Source organism: Pseudophryne corroboree, assembly GCF_028390025.1.
Source record: "Pseudophryne corroboree isolate aPseCor3 chromosome 2 unlocalized genomic scaffold, aPseCor3.hap2 SUPER_2_unloc_1, whole genome shotgun sequence".
Classification (NCBI taxonomy): Eukaryota; Metazoa; Chordata; class Amphibia; order Anura; family Myobatrachidae; genus Pseudophryne; species Pseudophryne corroboree.
Window position 1 is genome coordinate 1487133 of NW_026967488.1, and position 22522 is coordinate 1509654.

At 59.7% G+C, this 22522-nt stretch overlaps 1 protein-coding gene across 3 annotated transcripts in view; it reads right to left on the minus strand.

Moving 5' to 3' along the window:
- Positions 1 to 22522, minus strand: part of TTF2 (transcription termination factor 2) — a 143758-nt gene that overhangs the window by 32167 nt on the left and 89069 nt on the right. For all 3 annotated transcript variants that reach the window (XM_063948739.1, XM_063948740.1, XM_063948741.1), the window contains exons 12-17: positions 21010 to 21160; positions 16728 to 16833; positions 14036 to 14223; positions 13801 to 13954; positions 11217 to 11308; positions 8528 to 8610 (exon numbers count right to left, since the gene is read on the minus strand). In XM_063948739.1, coding sequence (XP_063804809.1) covers positions 8528 to 8610; positions 11217 to 11308; positions 13801 to 13954; positions 14036 to 14223; positions 16728 to 16833; positions 21010 to 21160 — 774 coding nt within the window. The remainder of the gene's footprint in view (positions 1 to 8527; positions 8611 to 11216; positions 11309 to 13800; positions 13955 to 14035; positions 14224 to 16727; positions 16834 to 21009; positions 21161 to 22522) is intronic.

A 22522-nucleotide genomic window follows, 5' to 3' on the forward strand; every position in this document is an offset into this window, starting at 1 on the left:
GGGACAGTCACAGAGAGAGAGAGCGCCAGTACACGGGGACAGTCACAGAGAGAGAGAGCGCCAGTACAAGGGGGCCGTCACAGAGAGAGAGAGAGAGCGCCAGTACACGGGGACAGTCACAGAGAGAGAGAGCGCCAGTACAAGGGGACAGTCACAGAGAGAGAGAGAGAGCGCCAGTACAAGGGGGCAGTCACAGAGAGAGAGAGAGCGCCAGTACACGGGGACAGTCACAGAGAGAGAGCGCCAGTACACGGGGGCAGTCACAGAGAGAGAGAGAGAGCGCCAGTACACGGGGACAGTCACAGAGAGAGAGAGAGCGCCAGTACACGGGGACAGTCACAGAGAGAGAGAGCGCCAGTACACGGGGACAGTCACAGAGAGAGAGAGAGAGAGCGCCAGTACAAGGGGGCAATCACAGAGAGAGAGAGAAAGCGCCAGTACAAGGGGGCCGTCACAGAGAGAGAGAGAGAGAGCGCCAGTACAAGGGGGCCGTCACAGAGAGAGAGAGCGCCAGTACAAGGGGGCAGTCACAGAGAGAGAGAGTGCCAGTACAAGGGGGCAGTCACAGAGAGAGAGAGAGCGCCAGTACAAGGGGGCAGTCACAGAGAGAGAGAGCGCCAGTACAAGGGGGCAGTCACAGAGAGAGAGAGTGCCAGTACAAGGGGGCAGTCACAGAGAGAGAGAGAGCGCCAGTACAAGGGGGCAGTCACAGAGAGAGAGAGCGCCAGTACAAGGTGGCAGTCACAGAGAGAGAGCGCCAGTACAAGGGGGCAGTCACAGAGAGAGAGAGAGAGAGAGAGAGAGAGAGCGCCAGTACAAGGTGGCAGTCACAGAGAGAGAGAGCGCCAGTACACGGGGAAAGTCACAGAGAGAGAGAGCGCCAGTACACGGGGGCAGTCACAGAGAGAGAGAGAGAGAGCACCAGTACACGGGGACAGTCACAGAGAGAGAGAGAGCGCCAGTACAAGGGGGCAGTCACAGAGAGAGAGAGCGCCAGTACACGGGGACAGTCACAGAGAGAGAGAGAGCGCCAGTACACGGGGGCAGTCACAGGGAGAGAGAGCGCAAGTACACGGGGACAGTCACAGAGAGAGAGAGGGAGCGCCAGTACACGGGGACAGTCACAGAGAGAGAGAGCGCCAGTACAAGGGGGCAGTCACAGAGAGAGAGAGCGCCAGTACAAGGGGGCAGTCACAGAGAGAGAGCGCCAGTACAAGGGGGCAGTCACAGAGAGAGAGAGAGAGAGCGCCAGTACAAGGTGGCAGTCACAGAGAGAGAGAGCGCCAGTACAAGGGGGCAGTCACAGAGAGAGAGAGAGAGAGCGCCAGTACAAGGGGACAGTCACAGAGAGAGAGAGAGCGCCAGTACAAGGGGGCAGTCACAGAGAGAGAGAGCTCCAGTACAAGGGGACAGTCACAGAGAGAGAGAGAGAGCGCCAGTACAAGGTGGCAGTCACAGAGAGAGAGAGCGCCAGTACAAGGTGGCAGTCACAGAGAGAGAGCGCCAGTACAAGGGGGCAGTCACAGAGAGAGAGAGAGAGAGAGAGAGAGAGCGCCAGTACAAGGTGGCAGTCACAGAGAGAGAGAGCGCCAGTACACGGGGAAAGTCACAGAGAGAGAGAGAGCGCCAGTACACGGGGACAGTCACAGAGAGAGAGAGCGCCAGTACACGGGGGCAGTCACAGAGAGAGAGAGAGAGAGCACCAGTACACGGGGACAGTCACAGAGAGAGAGAGAGCGCCAGTACAAGGGGGCAGTCACAGAGAGAGAGAGCGCCAGTACACGGGGACAGTCACAGAGAGAGAGAGAGCGCCAGTACACGGGGGCAGTCACAGGGAGAGAGAGCGCAAGTACACGGGGACAGTCACAGAGAGAGAGAGAGAGAGCGCCAGTACACGGGGACAGTCACAGAGAGAGAGAGAGAGAGCGCGCCAGTACAAGGGGGCAGTCACAGAGAGAGAGAGAGCGCCAGTACACAGGGACAGTCACAGAGAGAGAGAGCGCCAGTACACGGGGGCAGTCACAGAGAGAGAGAGCGCCAGTACACGGGGACAGTCACAGAGAGAGAGAGCGCCAGTACACGGGGACAGTCACAGAGAGAGAGCGCCAGTACACGGGGGCAGTCACAGAGAGAGAGAGAGAGCGCCAGTACACGGGGGACAGTCACAGAGAGAGAGAGAGCGCCAGTACATGGGGACAGTCACAGAGAGAGAGAGAGAGCGCCAGAACACGGGGACAGTCACAGAGAGAGAGAGCGCCAGTACACGGGGACAGTCACAGAGAGAGAGAGCGCCAGTACAAGGGGGCCGTCACAGAGAGAGAGAGAGAGAGAGAGCGCCAGTACACGGGGACAGTCACAGAGAGAGAGAGCGCCAGTACAAGGGGACAGTCACAGAGAGAGAGAGCGCCAGTACAAGGGGGCAGTCACAGAGAGAGAGAGAGCGCCAGTACACGGGGACAGTCACAGAGAGAGAGCGCCAGTACAAGGGGGCAGTCACAGAGAGAGAGAGAGAGCGCCAGTACACGGGGACAGTCACAGAGAGAGAGCGCCAGTACACGGGGACAGTCACAGAGAGAGAGAGCGCCAGTACACGGGGACAGTCACAGAGAGAGAGAGAGAGCGCCAGTACACGGGGACAGTCACAGAGAGAGAGAGCGCCAGTACAAGGGGGCAGTCACAGAGAGAGAGAGCGCCAGTACAAGGGGGCAATCACAGAGAGAGAGAGAGAGCGCCAGTACAAGGGGGCCGTCACAGAGAGAGAGAGAGAGCGCCAGTACAAGGGGGCCGTCACAGAGAGAGAGAGCGCCAGTACAAGGGGGCAGTCACAGAGAGAGAGAGTGCCAGTACAAGGGGGCAGTCACAGAGAGAGAGAGAGAGCGCCAGTACAAGGGGGCAGTCACAGAGAGAGAGAGAGAGCGCCAGTACAAGGGGGCCGTCACAGAGAGAGAGAGAGAGCGCCAGTACAAGGGGGCCGTCACAGAGAGAGAGAGAGCGCCAGTACAAGGGGGCAGTCACAGAGAGAGAGCGCCAGTACACGGGGACAGTCACAGAGAGAGAGAGCGCCAGTACAAGGGGACAGTCACAGAGAGAGAGAGCGCCAGTACAAGGGGACAGTCACAGAGAGAGAGAGAGCGCCAGTACACGGGGACAGTCACAGAGAGAGAGAGAGAGCCCCAGTACAAGGGGGCAGTCACAGAGAGAGAGAGAGAGCGCCAGTACACGGGGACAGTCACAGAGAGAGAGCGCCAGTACACGGGGACAGTCACAGAGAGAGAGAGAGAGAGCGCCAGTACAAGGGGGCAATCACAGAGAGAGAGAGAGAGCGCCAGTAGAAGGGGGCAGTCACAGAGAGAGAGAGAGCGCCAGTACAAGGGGGCAGTCACAGAGAGAGAGCGCCAGTACAAGGGGGCAGTCAGAGAGAGAGAGCGCCAGTACACGGGACAGTCACAGAGAGAGAGAGAGAGAGCGCCAGTACACGGGGACAGTCACAGAGAGAGAGAGAGCGCCAGTACACGGGGACAGTCACAGAGAGAGAGAGCGCCAGTACAAGGGGACAGTCACAGAGAGAGAGCGCCAGTACAAGGGGACAGTCACAGAGAGAGAGAGCGCCAGTACAAGGGGACAGTCACAGAGAGAGAGAGCGCCAGTACAAGGGGGCAGTCAGGGAGAGAGAGAGAGAGTGCCAGTACAAGGGGGCAGTCACAGAGAGAGAGAGAGCGCCAGTACAAGGAGGCAGTCACAGAGAGAGCTCCAGTACACGGGGACAGTCACAGAGAGAGAGAGAGCTCCAGTACACGGGGACAGTCACAGAGAGAGAGAGAGAGAGAGCGCCAGTACAAGGGGGCAGTCACAGAGAGAGAGAGAGAGCCAGTACAAGGGGGCAGTCACAGAGAGAGAGAGAGAGAGCCAGTACAAGGGGACAGTCACAGAGAGAGAGAGAGAGAGAGCGCCAGTACAAGGGGACAGTCACAGAGAGAGAGCTCCAGTACAAGGGGACAGTCACAGAGAGAGAGAAAGCCAGTATAAGGGGCAGTCAGGGAGAGAGAGCGCCAGTATAAGGGGGCAGTCAGGGAGAGAGAGCGCCGGTATAAGGGGGCAGTCAGGGAGAGAGAGCGCCGGTATAAGGGGGCAGTCAGGGAGAGAGAGCGCCGGTATAAGGGGGCAGTCCGGGAGAGAGAGCGCCGGTATAAGGGGGCAGTCCGGGAGAGAGAGCGCCGGTATAAGGGGGCAGTCCGGGAGAGAGAGCGCCAGTATAAGGGGGCAGTCAGGGAGAGAGAGCGCCAGTATAAGGGGGCAGTCAGGGAGAGAGAGCGCCAGTATAAGGGGGCAGTCAGGGAGAGAGAGCGCCAGTATAAGGGGGCAGTCAGGGAGAGAGAGCCGGTATAAGGGGGCAGTCAGGGAGAGAGAGCGCCAGTATAAGGGGGCAGTCAGGGAGAGAGAGAGCGCCAGTACACGGGGACAGTCACAGAGAGAGAGAGAGAGAGCGCGCCAGTACACGGGGACAGTCACAGAGAGAGAGAGAGAGCGCCAGTACACGGGGACAGTCACAGAGAGAGAGAGCGCCAGTACAAGGGGACAGTCACAGAGAGAGAGCGCCAGTACAAGGGGACAGTCACAGAGAGAGAGAGCGCCAGTACAAGGGGACAGTCACAGAGAGAGAGAGCGCCAGTACAAGGGGGCAGTCAGGGAGAGAGAGAGAGAGTGCCAGTACAAGGGGGCAGTCACAGAGAGAGAGAGAGCGCCAGTACAAGGAGGCAGTCACAGAGAGAGCTCCAGTACACGGGGACAGTCACAGAGAGAGAGAGAGCTCCAGTACACGGGGACAGTCACAGAGAGAGAGAGAGAGAGAGCGCCAGTACAAGGGGGCAGTCACAGAGAGAGAGAGAGAGAGCCAGTACAAGGGGGCAGTCACAGAGAGAGAGAGAGAGAGAGCCAGTACAAGGGGACAGTCACAGAGAGAGAGAGAGAGAGCGCCAGTACAAGGGGACAGTCACAGAGAGAGAGCTCCAGTACAAGGGGACAGTCACAGAGAGAGAGAGAGCCAGTATAAGGGGCAGTCAGGGAGAGAGAGCGCCAGTATAAGGGGGCAGTCAGGGAGAGAGAGCGCCGGTATAAGGGGGCAGTCAGGGAGAGAGAGCGCCGGTATAAGGGGGCAGTCAGGGAGAGAGAGCGCCGGTATAAGGGGGCAGTCAGGGAGAGAGAGCGCCGGTATAAGGGGGCAGTCCGGGAGAGAGAGCGCCGGTATAAGGGGGCAGTCCGGGAGAGAGAGCGCCAGTATAAGGGGGCAGTCCGGGAGAGAGAGCGCCAGTATAAGGGGGCAGTCAGGGAGAGAGAGCGCCAGTATAAGGGGGCAGTCAGGGAGAGAGAGCGCCAGTATAAGGGGGCAGTCAGGGAGAGAGAGCGCCAGTATAAGGGGGCAGTCAGGGAGAGAGAGCCGGTATAAGGGGGCAGTCAGGGAGAGAGAGCGCCAGTATAAGGGGGCAGTCAGGGAGAGAGAGAGCGCCTGTATAAGGGGGCAGTCAGGGAGAGAGAGCGCCAGTATAAGGGGGCAGTCAGGGAGAGAGAGCGCCAGTATAAGGGGGCAGTCAGGGAGAGAGAGCGCCAGTATAAAGGGGCAGTCAGGGAGAGAGAGCGCCTGTATAAGGGGGCAGTCAGGGGGAGAGAGCGCCGGTATAAGGGGCAGTCAGGGGGAGAGAGCGCCGGTATAAGGGGGCAGTCAGGGAGAGAGAGCCGGTATAAGGGGGCAGTCAGGGAGAGAGAGCGCCAGTATAAGGGGGCAGTCAGGGAGAGAGAGCGCCAGTATAAGGGGCAGTCAGGGAGAGAGAGCGCCTGTATAAGGGGGCAGTCAGGGAGAGAGAGCGCCAGTATAAGGGGGCAGTCAGGGAGAGAGAGCGCCAGCATAAGGGGGCAGTCAGGGAGAGAGAGCGCCAGCATAAGGGGGCAGTCAGGGAGAGAGAGCGCCAGCATAAGGGGGCAGTCAGGGAGAGAGAGCCAGCATAAGGGGGCAGTCAGGGAGAGAGAGAGAGAGTGCCAGTACAAGGGGGCAGTCACAGAGAGAGAGAGAGCGCCAGTACAAGGAGGCAGTCACAGAGAGAGCTCCAGTACACGGGGACAGTCACAGAGAGAGAGAGAGCTCCAGTACACGGGGACAGTCACAGAGAGAGAGAGAGAGAGAGCGCCAGTACAAGGGGGCAGTCACAGAGAGAGAGAGAGAGAGCCAGTACAAGGGGGCAGTCACAGAGAGAGAGAGAGAGAGAGCCAGTACAAGGGGACAGTCACAGAGAGAGAGAGAGAGAGCGCCAGTACAAGGGGACAGTCACAGAGAGAGAGCTCCAGTACAAGGGGACAGTCACAGAGAGAGAGAGAGCCAGTATAAGGGGCAGTCAGGGAGAGAGAGCGCCAGTATAAGGGGGCAGTCAGGGAGAGAGAGCGCCGGTATAAGGGGGCAGTCAGGGAGAGAGAGCGCCGGTATAAGGGGGCAGTCAGGGAGAGAGAGCGCCGGTATAAGGGGGCAGTCAGGGAGAGAGAGCGCCGGTATAAGGGGGCAGTCCGGGAGAGAGAGCGCCGGTATAAGGGGGCAGTCCGGGAGAGAGAGCGCCAGTATAAGGGGGCAGTCCGGGAGAGAGAGCGCCAGTATAAGGGGGCAGTCAGGGAGAGAGAGCGCCAGTATAAGGGGGCAGTCAGGGAGAGAGAGCGCCAGTATAAGGGGGCAGTCAGGGAGAGAGAGCGCCAGTATAAGGGGGCAGTCAGGGAGAGAGAGCCGGTATAAGGGGGCAGTCAGGGAGAGAGAGCGCCAGTATAAGGGGGCAGTCAGGGAGAGAGAGAGCGCCTGTATAAGGGGGCAGTCAGGGAGAGAGAGCGCCAGTATAAGGGGGCAGTCAGGGAGAGAGAGCGCCAGTATAAGGGGGCAGTCAGGGAGAGAGAGCGCCAGTATAAAGGGGCAGTCAGGGAGAGAGAGCGCCTGTATAAGGGGGCAGTCAGGGGGAGAGAGCGCCGGTATAAGGGGCAGTCAGGGGGAGAGAGCGCCGGTATAAGGGGGCAGTCAGGGAGAGAGAGCCGGTATAAGGGGGCAGTCAGGGAGAGAGAGCGCCAGTATAAGGGGGCAGTCAGGGAGAGAGAGCGCCAGTATAAGGGGCAGTCAGGGAGAGAGAGCGCCTGTATAAGGGGGCAGTCAGGGAGAGAGAGCGCCAGTATAAGGGGGCAGTCAGGGAGAGAGAGCGCCAGCATAAGGGGGCAGTCAGGGAGAGAGAGCGCCAGCATAAGGGGGCAGTCAGGGAGAGAGAGCGCCAGCATAAGGGGGCAGTCAGGGAGAGAGAGCCAGCATAAGGGGGCAGTCAGGGAGAGAGAGCGCCAGTATAAGGGGGCAGTCAGGGAGAGAGAGCGCCAGTATAAGGGGGCAGTCAGGGAGAGAGAGCGCCAGTATAAGGGGGCAGTCAGGGAGAGAGAGCGCCAGTATAAGGGGGCAGTCAGGGAGAGAGAGCGCCAGTATAAGGGGCAGTCAGGGAGAGAGAGCGCCAGTATAAGGGGGCAGTCAGGGAGAGAGAGCGCCTGTATAAGGGGGCAGTCAGGGAGAGAGAGCGCCTGTATAAGGGGGCAGTCAGGGAGAGAGAGCGCCTGTATAAGGGGGCAGTCAGGGAGAGAGAGCGCCTGTATAAGGGGGCAGTCAGGGAGAGAGAGCGCCTGTATAAGGGGGCAGTCAGGGAGAGAGAGCGCCTGTATAAGGGGGCAGTCAGGGAGAGAGAGCGCCTGTATAAGGGGGCAGTCAGGGAGAGAGAGCGCCTGTATAAGGGGGCAGTCAGGGAGAGAGAGCGCCTGTATAAGGGGGCAGTCAGGGAGAGAGAGCGCCTGTATAAGGGGGCAGTCAGGGAGAGAGAGCGCCTGTATAAGGGGGCAGTCAGGGAGAGAGAGCGCCAGTATAAGGGGCAGTCAGGGAGAGAGAGCGCCAGTATACGGGGGCAGTCAGGGAGAGAGAGCGCCAGTATACGGGGGCAGTCAGGGAGAGAGAGCGCCAGTATAAGGGGGCAGTCAGGGAGAGAGAGCGCCAGTATAAGGGGGCAGTCAGGGAGAGAGAGCGCCTGTATAAGGGGGCAGTCAGGGAGAGAGAGCGCCTGTATAAGGGGGCAGTCAGGGAGAGAGAGCGCCTGTATAAGGGGCAGTCAGGGGGAGAGAGCGCCGGTATAAGGGGCAGTCAGGGGGAGAGAGCGCCGGTATAAGGGGCAGTCATGGGGAGAGAGCGCCGGTATAAGAGGGCAGTCAGGGAGAGAGAGCGCCGGTATAAGGGGCAGTCAGGGGGAGAGAGCGCCGGTATAAGAGGGCAGTCAGGGGGAGAGAGCGCCGGTATAAGAGGGCAGTCAGGGGGAGAGAGCGCCAGTATAAGGGGGCAGTCAGGGAGAGAGAGCGCCAGTATAAGGGGGCAGTCAGGGAGAGAGAGCGCCAGTATAAGAGGGCGCCAGTATAAGAGGGCAGTCAGATATACAGGAACTGTGCATCTCTTCCCTTTCCATCACACACAAGTTCCAGGACTTACCTCTCTCAAACGGGTTATCTGCCGCCCCAGACGGGATGTGTGACGCCCCCTCATGTCTCTTCAAGTAATTCTGCAGAGTAGATCTGTGGCACACGCAGAGGACGAGTCATTCACAGCCAGAGACAGCAACGGCCTAATCTCCTCGCCCATCTCTCTGTCACATCCTGCCTGTACAGCCAGGGTACCACCACACCTGTCCCTGCCGGGCACCGGACCCTGTACCCACCACACCTGTCCCTGCCGGGCCCCGCACCCTGTACCCACCACACCTGTCCCTGCCGGGCACCGGACCCTGTACCCACCACACCTGTCCCTGCCGGGCCCCGCACCCTGTACCCACCACACCTGTCCCTGCCGGGCACCGGACCCTGTACCCACCACACCTGTCCCTGCCGGGCACCGGACCCTGTACCCACCACACCTGTCCCTGCCGGGCACCGGACCCTGTACCCACCACAACTGTCCCTGCCGGGCACCGGACCCTGTACCCACCACACCTGTCCCTGCCGGGCCCCGCACCCTGTACCCACCACACCTGTCCCTGCCGGGCACCGGACCCTGTACCCACCACACCTGTCCCTGCCGGGCCCCGCACCCTGTACCCACCACACCTGTCCCTGCCGGGCACCGGACCCTGTACCCACCACACCTGTCCCTGCCGGGCCCCGTACCCACCACACCTGTCCCTGCCGGGCCCCGCACCCACCACACCTGTCCCTGCCGGGCACCGGACCCTGTACCCACCACACCTGTCCCTGCCGGGCCCCGCACCCTGTACCCACCACACCTGTCCCTGCCGGGCCCCGCACCCTGTACCCACCACACCTGTCCCTGCCGGGCCCCGCACCCTGTACCCACCACACCTGTCCCTGCCGGGCACCGGACCCTGTACCCATCCACACCTGTCCCTGCCGGGCACCGGACCCTGTACCCATCCACACCTGTCCCTGCCGGGCACCGGACCCTGTACCCACCACACCTGTCCCTGCCGGGCACCGGACCCTGTACCCATCCACACCTGTCCCTGCCGGGCACCGGACCCTGTACCCATCCACACCTGTCCCTGCCGGGCACCGGACCCTGTACCCACCACACCTGTCCCTGCCTGGCACCGGACCCTGTACCCACCACACATGTCCCTGCCGGGCACCGGACCCTGTACCCATCCACACCTGTCCCTGCCGGGCACCGGACCCTGTACCCACCACACCTGTCCCTGCCGGGCAACGGACCCTGTGCCCACCACACCTGTCCCTGCCTGGCACCGGACCCTGTACCCACCACACCTGTCCCTGCCGGGCACCGGACCCTGTGCCCACCACACCTGTCCCTGCCGGGCACCGGACCCTGTACCCAACCACACCTGTCCCTGCCGGGCACCGGACCCTGTGCCCACCACACCTGTCCCTGCCGGGCACCGGACCCTGTACCCACCACACCTGTCCCTGCCGGGCACCGGACCCTGTACCCACCACACCTGTCCCTGCCGGGCACCGGACCCTGTGCCCACCACACCTGTCCCTGCCGGGCACCGGACCCTGTACCCAACCACACCTGTCCCTGCCGGGCACCGGACCCTGTGCCCACCACACCTGTCCCTGCCGGGCACCGGACCCTGTACCCACCACACCTGTCCCTGCCTGGCACCGGACCCTGTACCCACCACACCTGTCCCTGCCGGGCACCGGACCCTGTACCCAACCACACCTGTCCCTGCCGGGCACCGGACCCTGTGCCCACCACACCTGTCCCTGCCGGGCACCGGACCCTGTACCCACCACACCTGTCCCTGCCGGGCACCGGACCCTGTACCCATCCACACCTGTCCCTGCCGGGCACCGGACCCTGTACCCACCACACCTGTCCCTGCCGGGCACCGGACCCTGTACCCACCACACATGTCCCTGCCGGGCACCGGACCCTGTACCCACCACACCTGTCCCTGCCGGGCACCGGACCCTGTACCCATCCACACCTGTCCCTGCCTGGCACCGGACCCTGTACCCACCACACCTGTCCCTGCCGGGCACCGGACCCTGTACCCATCCACACCTGTCCCTGCCGGGCACCGGACCCTGTACCCATCCACACCTGTCCCTGCCGGGCACCGGATCCTGTACCCACTACACCTGTCCCTGCCGGGCACCGTACCCTGTACCCATCCACACCTGTCCCTGCCGGGCCCCGCACCCTGTACCCGCCACACCTGTCCCTGCCGGGCACCGGACCCTGTACCCGTCACACCTGTCCCTGCCGGGCACCGGACCCTGTACCCGCCACACCTGTCCCTGCTGGGCACCGGACCCTGTAACCGCCACACCTGTCCCTGCCGGGCACCGGACCCTGTACCCATCCACACTTGTCCCTGCCGGGCACCGGACCCTGTACCCATCCACACCTGTCCCTGCCGGGCACCGGACCCTGTACCCATCCACACCTGTCCCTGCCGGGCACCGGATCCTGTACCCATCCACACCTGTCCCTGCCGGGCACCGGACCCTGTACCCACCACACCTGTCCCTGCCAGGCACCGGACCCTGTACCCACCACACCTGTCCTTGCTGGGCACCAGGCCCTGTACCCACCCCACCTGTAAGTCACTAGCTCATGTACCCACCACACCTGCCAGTCTCTGCATCATCACTGCCTGAAATAATATTAAAATAGGCTTATTCCAAGATACTAATACCTGGATCTGGCAAAGATCACATCGTACACGGCCTGTTCCGGCTCAGACAGCGTCAGCTGGTGTAAGACACTGCTCCGCTGGGGGAGCACCACCTGGGAGACACACAGACAGGGGCTGTCATGTACTGTACATGCCCTATGTGCGTACACACTATCTCAGCGTGTATGTGTTCTTTTATATGTACACACAGAGAAACACACAAGGGGTCACACACACTAGTTACCGGGGGGCTACCGGTTTGTACGGGTCAGTCACACACTAGTTACCAGGGGTCTCTCGGTGTGTACGGGTCAGTCACACACACTAGTTACATGGGGTCTCCCGGTGTGTACGGGTCAGTCACACTCACTAGTTACGGGGGTCTCCCGGTGTGTACGGGTCAGTCACACACACTAGTTACCGGGGTCTGCCGGTGTGTACAGGTCAGTCACACACACTAGTTACCAGGGTCTGTGGGCGTGTACGGGTCAGTCACACACTGGTTACCGGGGTATGCCAGCGTGAACGGGTCAGTCACACTCACTAGTTACCAGGGGTCTGCCGACGTATACGGGTCAGTCACACACTAGTTACCGAGGTCTGCCGGTGTTTACAGGTCAGTCACACACACTAGTTACCGGGGTCTGCCGGGGCGTACGGGTCAGTCACACACACTAGTTACCGGGGTCTGCCGGTGTGTACGGGTCAGTCACACTCACTAGTTACCAGGGGTCTCCCGGTGTGTACGGGTCAGTCACACTCACTAGTTACCAGGGGTCTCCCGGTGTGTATGGGTCAGTCACACACTAGTTACCAGGGGTCTCCCGGTGTGTACGGGTCAGTCACACTCACTAGTTACCAGGGGTCTCCCGGTGTGTATGGGTCAGTCACACACTAGTTACCAGGGGTCTCCCGGTGTGTATGGGTCAGTCACACACTAGTTACCAGGGGTCTCCCAGTGTGTACGGGTCAGTCACACTCACTAGTTACCAGGGTCTCCCGGTGTGTATGGGTCAGTCACACACTAGTTACCAGGGGTCTGCCGGTGTGTACGGGTCAGTCACACTCACTAGTTACCGGGGTCTGCCGGTGTATACGGGTCAGTCACACTCACTAGTTACCGGGGTCTGCAGGTGTGTACGGGTCAGTCACACACTTTAGTTACCAGGGGTCTGCTGGCGTGTACGGGTCAGTCACACACACTAGTTACTGGGGTCTGCCAGTGTGTACGGGTCAGTCACACACTAGTTACCAGGGGTCTGCCGGCGTGTACGGGTCAGTCACACACTTTAGTTACCAGGGGTCTGCCGGCGTGTACGGGTCAGTCACACACACTAGTTACCGGGGTCTGCCGGTGTGTACAGGTCAGTCACACACTAGTTACCAGGGGTCTGCCGGTGTGTACGGGTCAGTCACACTCACTAGTTACCAGGGGTCTCCCGGTGTGTACGGGTCAGTCACACTCACTAGTTACCAGGGGTCTCCCGGTGTGTACAGATCAGTCACACTCACTAGTTACCAGGGGTCTCCCGGTGTGTACGGGTCAGTCACACTCACTAGTTACCGGGGTCTGCCGATGTGTACGGGTCAGTCACACTCACTAGTTACCGGGGTCTGCCGGTGTGTACGGGTCAGTCACACACTAGTTACCGGGGTCTCCCGGTGTGTACAAGTCAGTCACACACACTAGTTACCGGGGTCTGCCGGCGTGTACGGGTCAGTCACACACACTAGTACTGGGGTCTGCCGGTGTGTACGGGTCAGTCACACACACTAGTTACCGGGGTCTGCTGGTGTGTACGGGTCAGTCACACACACTAGTTACCAGGGTCTGCCGGCGTGTACGGGTCAGTGACACACACTAGTTACCAGGGGTCTTCCGGTGTGTACGGGCCAGTCACACTCACTGGTTACGGGGGTCTCCCGGTGTGTACGGATCAGTCACACACTAGTTACCAGGGGTCTGCCGGAGTGTACGGGTCAGTCACACACTAGTTACCAGGGTCTGCCGGCGTGTACGGGCCAGTCACACTCACTAGTTACCGGGGTCTGCCGGCGTGTACGGGTCAGTCACACACTAGTTACCAGGGTCTGCCGGTGTGTACGGGTCAGTCACACACTAGTTACCGGGGTCTTCCGGTGTGTACGGGTCAGTCACACACTAGTTACCAGGGGTCTGCCGGAGTGTACGGGTCAGTCACACACTAGTTACCAGGGTCTGCCGGCGTGTACGGGTCAGTCACACTCACTAGTTACCGGGGTCTGCCGGCATGTACGGGTCAGTCACACACACTAGTTACCAGGGTCTGCCGGTGTGTACGGGTCAGTCACACACTAGTTACCGGGGTCTTCCGGTGTGTACGGGTCAGTCACACACTAGTTACCAGGGGTCTGCCGGTGTGTAGGGGTCAGTCACACTCACTAGTTACCGGTGGTCTCCCGGCGTGTACGGGTCAGTCACACACACTAGTTACCGGGGGTCTCCCAGTGTGTATGGGTCAGTCACACACACTAGTTACCAGGGTCTCCCGGTGTGTATGGGTCAGTCACACACACTAGTTACCGGGGTCTCCCGGCGTGTACGGGTCAGTCACACACTAGTTACCAGGGGTCTGCCGGTGTGGTCCCGCTGGTCCTTGGTCCTCCGCAGGAGCAGGCTCTTGGTCAGGATATTCAGCCGCTCTCCTCCCCTCCTGCTGCCATTATCCACCTGACTCTTCCACAACTTGTACTCGTCAAATGGGGCGCAGCGCAGGAACCTGGAAGGAGACGCGTTATACCTCCAGCGAGGCGCTGTGTTACAGGCCAGGGTGTATCTGCAGACCCCCCCCGTATCTCACCGCAGGAGAGAGTACAGATCCAACAGGTTATTCTGTATGGGGGTCCCCGTCACTGCCCACCGGGCCCCGGCTCTCAGCTTACACACCGCCATGGAAGTCTGGACCTTCGGGTTCTTAATGTTGTGAGCCTCATCCAGGATGATGCGAGCCCAGGCCAGACGCAGGAGAGGGGAGGGCGCTGACTCATCCTGGAATAAATGGAGTACCCGGTCACACCCACTCACATGTACCAGCACAGCACCCAGTCACACCCACTCACATGTACCAGCACAGCACCCGGTCACACACACTCACATGTACCAGCACAGCACCCAGTCACACCCAGTCACATGTACCAGCACAGCACCCGGTCACACACACTCACATGTACCAGCACAGCACCCGGTCACACCCACTCACATGTACCAGCGCAGCACCCTGTCACACCCACTCACATGTACCAGCGCAGCACCCTGTCACACCCACTCACATGTACCAGCGCAGCACCCGGTCACACCCACTCACATGTACCAGCGCAGCACCCGGTCACACACACTCACATGTACCAGCACAGCACCCGGTCACACACACTCACATGTACCAGCGCAGCACCCTGTCACACACACTCACATGTACCAGCACAGCACCCGGTCACACCCACTCACATGTACCAGCGCAGCACCCGGTCACACACACTCACATGTACCAGCACAGCACCCGGTCACACACACTCACATGTACCAGCACAGCACCCGGTCACACCCACTCACATGTACCAGCACAGCACCCGGTCACACACACTCACATGTACCAGCACAGCCTCGGTCACACACACTCACATGTACCAGCACAGCACCCGGTCACACACACTCACATGTACCAGCACAGCCTCGGTCACACCCACTCACATGTACCAGCGCAGCACCCGGTCACACCCACTCACATGTACCAGCGCAGCACCCGGTCACACCCACTCACATGTACCAGCGCAGCACCCGGTCACACCCACTCACATGTACCAGCGCAGCACCCGGTCACACCCACTCACATGTACCAGCGCAGCACCCGGTCACACCCACTCACATGTACCAGCACAGCACCCGGTCACACACACTCACATGTACCAGCACAGCACCCGGTCACACACACTCACATGTACCAACCAGCGCAGCACCCTGTCACACACACTCACATGTACCAGCGCAGCACCCGGTCACACACACTCACATGTACCAGCACAGCCTCGGTCACACACACTCACATGTACCAGCGCAGCACCCGGTCACACACACTCGCATTTACCAGCACAGCCTCGGTCACACACACTCACATGTACCAGCGCAGCACCCAGTCACACACACTCACATGTACCAGCACAGCACCCAGTCACACCCACTCACATGTACCAGCACAGCACCCGGTCACACCCACTCACATGTACCAGCACAGCACCCAGTCACACCCACTCACATGTACCAGCACAGCACCCATTCACACCCACTCACATGTACCAGCACAGCACCCATTCACACCCACTCACATGTACCAGCGCAGCACCCAGTCACACCCACTCACATGTACCAGCGCAGCACCCAGTCACACCCACTCACATGTACCAGCGCAGCACCCAGTCACACCCACTCACATGTACCAGCACAGCACCCGGTCACACACACTCACATGTACCAGCGCAGCACCCGGTCACACACCTCACATGTACCAACGCAGCACCCGGTCACACACACTCACATGTACCAGCACAGCACCCGGTCACACACACTCACATGTACCAGCACAGCCTCGGTCACACACACACATGTACCAGCGCAGCACCCGGTCACACACACACTCGCATTTACCAGCACAGCACTTAGTCATACACTCACATGCACCCGCACAGCACCCAGTCACACACACTCACATGTACCAGCACAGCACCTGCTCACACCCACTCACATGTACCAGCGAAGCACCCGGTCACACACTCTCACATGTACCGGCACAGCACCCAGTCATACACTCACATGCACCCGCACAGCACCCAGTCACACACACTCACATGTACCAGCGCAGCACCCGGTCACACACACTCACATGTACCAATTCAGCACCCGGTCACACACACTCACATGTACCGGCACAGCACCCGGTCACACACACTCACATGTACCAGCACAGCACCCGGTCACCCACACTCACATGTACCGGCACAGCACCCAGTCACACACACTCACATGTACCAGCACAGCACCCGGTCACACCCACTCACATGTACCAGCACAGCACCCGTTCACATGTACCGGCACAGCACCCAGTCACACACACTCACATGTACCGGCACAGCACCCGGTCACACACACTCACATGTACCGGCACAGCACCCAGTCACACACACTCACATGTACCAGGACAGCACCCACTCACATGTACCAGCACAGCACCCGGTCACACACAGTCACATGTACCAGCACAGCACCCAGTCACACACACTCACATGTACCAGCACAGCACCTGGTCACACACTCACATGTACCAGCGCAGCACCCAGTCACACACACTCACATGTACCAGCGCAGCACCCGGTCACACACTGTACAGCAGCCACTACTATAAGAGAATGAGCCCCTCTCCGTCAGGCGCTCGACACACACACCAGGAGACACAGTAGTGGGAGTCACATTTCTATCATCACGCATCCGCTCAGCTGACCTACCCCCAGGTCATGGTCCTTAGCTGGGACTTCTCCTTCCTCCTTCTTGGTGGGAATCTCTTTTGATACCAGGCTGTAGGTGGTGACGACGATATCATACTGCGCCAGCCTAGTGGTGAGACAAGCTCTGTCACAGGGTGTAAGCGTGGTACAGAACATACATTCCCAATACTGCATACAGCACTGTAAGAGCTGAGGCACCACTGGCGTCTGCACGGACCGCACAGGATGCCTCACTATCTCACCACAAGCTAGAGGGGGCGGGGCTGTGCGCTGAGAGTTATGCCCTGGCTGGAGAGCGAGCGGGCGTGGCTGTGCGCTGAGTTATGCCCTGGCTGGAGAGCGAGCGGGCGTGGCTGTGCGCTGAGAGTTATGCCCTGGTTGGAGAGCGAGCGGGCGGGGCTGTGCGCTGAGAGTTATGCCCTGGCTGGAGAGCGGGCGGGGCTGTGCGCTGAGAGTTATGCCCTGGCTGGAGAGCGAGCGGGCGTGGCTGTGCGCTGAGAGTTATGCCCTGGCTGGAGAGCGAGCGGGCGTGGCTGTGCGCTGAGAGTTATGCCCTGGCTGGAGAGCGGGCGGGGCTGTGCGCTGAGAGTTATGCCCTGGCTGGAGAGCGAGCGTGGCTGTGCGCTGAGTTATGCCCTGGCTGGTGAGCGGGCGTGGCTGTGCGCTGAGAGTTATGCCCTGGCTGGTGAGCGATCGGGCGTGGCTGTGCGCTGAGAGTTATGCCCTGGCTGGTGAGCGATCGGGCGTGGCTGTGCGCTGAGAGTTATGCCCTGGCTGGAGAGCGGGCGGGGCTGTGCGCTGAGAGTTATGCCCTGGCTGGTGAGCGATCGGGCGTGGCTGTGCGCTGAGTTATGCCCTGGCTGGTGAGCGGGCGTGGCTGTGCGCTGAGAGTTACGCCCTGGCTGTAGAGGGGGCCTGGCTGTGGACTGAAAGTCATGCCCTCGCTGGTGAGCGGGCGTGGCTGTACGCTGAGAGTTATGCCCTGGCTGTAGAGCGGGCGTGGCTGTGCGCTGAGAGTTATGCCCTGGCTGTAGAGCGGGCGTGGCTGTGCGCTGAGAGTTATGCCCTGGCTGTAGAGCGGGCGTGGCTGTGCGCCGAGAGTTATGCCCTGGCTGTAGAGTGGGCCTGGCTGTGGACGGAGATATGCCCTGGCTGGAGTGGGCGTGGCTGTGGACTGAGATATGCCCTGGCTGTAGAGTGGGCCTGGCTGTGGACTGAGAGTCATGCCCTGGCTGGTGAGCGGGTGTGGCTGTGCGCTGAGAGTTATGCCCTGGCTGTAGAGCGGGCCTGGCTGTGGACGGAGATATGCCCAGGCTGTAGAGTGGGCCTGGCTGTGGACGGAGATATGCCCTGGCTGGAGAGTGGGCGTGGCTGTGGACTGAGATATGCCCTGGCTGTAGAGTGGGCGTGGCTGTGGACTGAGATATGCCCTGGCTGGAGAGTGGGCGTGGCTGTGCACTGAGAGTTATACCCTGGCTGGAGAGTGGGCGTGGCTGTGCACTGAGAGTTATACCCTGGCTAGAGAGTGGGCGTGACTGTGCACTGAGAGTTATACCCTGGCTGGAGAGTGGGCGTGACTGTGCACTGAGAGTTATGCCCTGGCTGGAGAGTGGGCGTGGCTGTGCACTGAGAGTTATGCCCTGGCTGGAGAGTGGGCGTGGCTGTGCACTGAGAGTCCTGCACCTGCGCAGTGGTTTACTAGACTGGGAGTGAAAATACACAATGATATTCTGCCATCTAGTGTCCGTCACTGGTACAACCACTACAACATGCCAATAAAAATAAACACATTATACAGTACAATAACAGGCTGTAAGAGGATAGCCATCATTACACATACAGGTACCTGTACAAAGAAGACATGTCTGAGAGTGAGGAGTAAAAGAGGCGCAGGGGGTGTGCGGACGCGGTATGGATGTGGAGAGGAGTAACAGAGGCGCAGGGGTGTAAGGGTGCGGTATGGATGTGGAGAGGAGTAACAGAGGTGCAGGGGTGTAAGGGCACGGTATGGATGTGGAGAGGAGTAACAGAGGTGCAGAGGTGTACGGGTGCGGTATGGATGTGGAGAGGAGTAACAGAGGCGCAGGGGTGTAAGGGTGCGGTATGGAGGTGGAGAGGAGTAACAGAGGCGCGGGGGGTGTAAGGGTGCGGTATGGAGGTGGAGAGGAGTAACAGAGGCGCAGGGGTGTAAGGGTGCGGTATGGATGTGGAGAGGAGTAACAGGCACAGGGGTGTATGGGCGCGGTATGGATGTGGAGAGGAGTAACAGAGGCGCAGGGGTGGAAAGGTGCGGCATGGATGTGGAGAGGAGTAACAGAGGCACAGGGGTGTATGGGTGCGGTATGGATGTGGAGAGGAGTAACAGAGGCACAGGGGTGTAAGGGTGCGGCATGGATGTGGAGAGGAGTAACAGAGGCGCAGGGGTGTAAGGGTGCGTAATAAATGTGGAGGAGTCACAGAGGCGCAGGGGTGTAAGGGCGCGGTATGGAGGTGGAGAGGAGTAACAGAGGCGCAGGGGTGTACGGGCACGGTATGGATGTGGAGAGGAGTAACAGAGGCGCAGGGGTGTATGGGCGCGGTATGGATGTGGAGAGGAGTAACAGAGGCGCAGGGGTGTAAGGGTGCGGTATGGATGTGGAGAGGAGTAACAGAGGCACAGGGGTGTAAGGGCGCGGTATGGATGTGGAGAGGAGTAACAGAGGCGCAGGGGTGTATGGGCGCGGTATGGATGTGGAGAGGAGTAACAGAGGCGCAGGGGTGTAAGGGTGCGGTATGGATGTGGAGAGGAGTAACAGAGGCACAGGGGTGTAAGGGCGCGGTATGGATGTGGAGAGGAGTAACAGAGGCGCAGGGGTGTAAGGGCGCGGTATGGATGTGGAGAGGAGTAACAGAGGCGCAGGGGTGTACGGGTGCGGTATGGATGTGGAGAGGAGTAACAGAGGCGCAGGGGTGTACGGGTGCGGTATGGATGTGGAGAGGAGTAACAGAGGCGCAGGGGTGTATGGGTGCGGTATGGATGTGGAGAGGAGTAACAGAGGCACAGGGGTGTATGGGCGCGGTATGGATGTGGAGAGGAGTAACAGAGGCGCAGGGGTGTAAGGGTGCGGTATGGATGTGGAGAGGAGTAACAGAGGCACAGGGGTGTAAGGGCGCGGTATGGATGTGGAGAGGAGTAACAGAGGCGCAGGGGTGTAAGGGCGCGGTATGGATGTGGAGAGGAGTAACAGAGGCGCAGGGGTGTACGGGTGCGGTATGGATGTGGAGAGGAGTAACAGAGGCGCAGGGGTGTACGGGTGCGGTATGGATGTGGAGAGGAGTAACAGAGGCGCAGGGGTGTATGGGTGCGGTATGGATGTGGAGAGGAGTAACAGAGGCACAGGGGTGTATGGGCGCGGTATGGATGTGGAGAGGAGTAACAGAGGCACAGGGGTGTAAGGGTGCGGTATGGATGTGGAGAGGAGTAACAGAGGCACAGGGGTGTATGGGCGCGGTATGGATGTGGAGAGGAGTAACAGAGGCACAGTGGTGTAAGGGTGCGGTACGGATGTGGAGAGGAGTAACAGAGGCGCAGGGGTGTAAGGGTGCGTAATAAATGTGGAGGAGTCACAGAGGCGCAGGGGTGTAAGGGTGCGGTATGGATGTGGAGAGGAGTAACAGAGGCGCAGAGGTGTACGGGCACGGTATGGATGTGGAGAGGAGTAACAGAGGCGCAGGGGTGTAAGGGTGCGGTATGGATGTGGAGAGGAGTAACAGAGGTGCAGGGGTGTAAGGGTGCGGTATGGAGGTGGAGAGGAGTAACAGAGGCGCAGGGGTGTAAGGGTGCGGTATGGATGTGGAGAGGAGTAACAGGCGCAGGGGTTTATGGGCGCGGTATGGATGTGGAGAGGAGTAACAGAGGCGCAGGGGTGTACGGGCGCGGTATGGATGTGGAGAGGAGTAACAGAGGCGCAGGGGTGTACGGGCGCGGTATGGATGTGGAGAGGAGTAACAGAGGCGCAGGGTTTGTACGGGGGCAGTATGGATGTGGAGAGGAGTAACAGGCACAGGGTTGTATGGGCGCAGTATGGAGGTGGAGAGAAGTAACAGAGGCGCAGGTGTGGTATGGGCGCGGTATGGATGTGGACAGTAGTAACAGAGGCGCAGGGGTGTACGGGCGCGGTATGGATGTGGAGAGGAGTAACAGAGGCGCAGGGGTCTACGGGCGCGGTATGGAGGTGGAGAGGAGTAACAGAGGCACAGGTGCGGTATGGGTGCAATATGGGGGCGCGGTATGCAGGCTTACACTGCGCAGTTCCTCTCCCTGTTGGGGCCATGATACAGGTAGACGCGCAGTTTGCCATCACGCACTCTCTTCTCCACCTCCTTCTTCCAGTGGTGAACCAGCGAGGCCGGGCAGATGATCAGGGTCCCGTGACAGACCATCAGGGTGGAATCTGGGAACAAAACAGGAGGATATGGTGTCACAATCTGCACAATATATTCATCTGTTCAGCTCCGCCATATACAGCGTCAGCTGCATGCTCCATTCCTGTTACACACACACAGACACACACGCGTGCTAGGTGTTACCGGAGCTTTCTCCTTCATCCACTAGGGGACACTGGAGCGCAGTTACAATGGGAAATAGTAGGCAGTAACTGGGAGCTGGCACTTTAAAACTCTAACACTGTGGCTTGCTCCTCCTCTACTATGTCCCACCAAGACAGTCTTTGTTTTGTGCCTAAGGGAGCTGGCCACTCTTGGGTTTTCTCTTTAAGAATTTTTTTTTTCCCTTTTCTTTCTTCACAGACTGGCAGCTCTGCCTCTGCCAGTCTGCACCGCGGTAGCTGCCGGCGGGGTTCCATTGCAGCTGCGTGCGGCTCGGCATGGGCTCCTAGCTGAAGGAGACACTGAGCTCTCCAGAGCTGGCCGGACACCGCTGCGTCGGCAGAAGATTCCAGCAGCGGTGTGTGCGGCTGGATGGTGGGTCAGAACCATCTGCTCAGCCCTCATCAGACTCCCAAGAGCACCCCTGTTTGGACATCACAGATCACAGTGGTTATGTCCCTGCTGACTGGGGAACTGAAGGCTTCTCGGGAAGACAGAGAGGCGGCCCAGTTCTGACAGCTTGTCCCAGTACCGGAGCCAGAACCAGCATGGGCTATTTCCCTGGCAAAATCAGTTGAAGGGCTCTCTAGGGCTGTAATCCCTTCCCAAGCCCAGTCCTTTAGTCCCCCCCACAGAGGCTTCTAAAAAGAGATTGCTAGCCTCTGTGTTGCAGAAATCTGACGATGATATGCCTCAGTTAGATGAGGCAGAGGTAGATATACAGGATACTGATGAGGATCAGGTGTATGAGGACTCTGAACCAGTAGCTCAGGGTATAGAACAGGGCTGGCCAAACTGGTCCTCGAGATCTACCAACAGTTCATGTTTTCCAGGCCTCCTGGAGATCTGTAGAATTGTCAGTTAGGAATGAATGCAGCACATCTTAATTAGTAATGACTACACCTGTGCACCAGCTAGGTGGTCTGGAAAATGTGTACTGTTGGTAGATCTCGAGGACTGGTTTGGCCAGCCCTGGTATAGAAGCTCTTATTACTGCTATTCGCTTAATATTACAGGTGGAAGAGACAGAGCAGGACGCCTTACGCCCTTCAAGGTTTGGCACCAACCAATGCCTGCCGGTGACTTTTCCAGTTTCGGAGGAGCTAGATGCACTCATAACGGCAGCCTGGAAACATCCAGACGCAAAATTTCCGTATCAAGAAAAATGTTGTCTTCCTATCCTTTTCCTGCGAATAGCAGGACGCGTT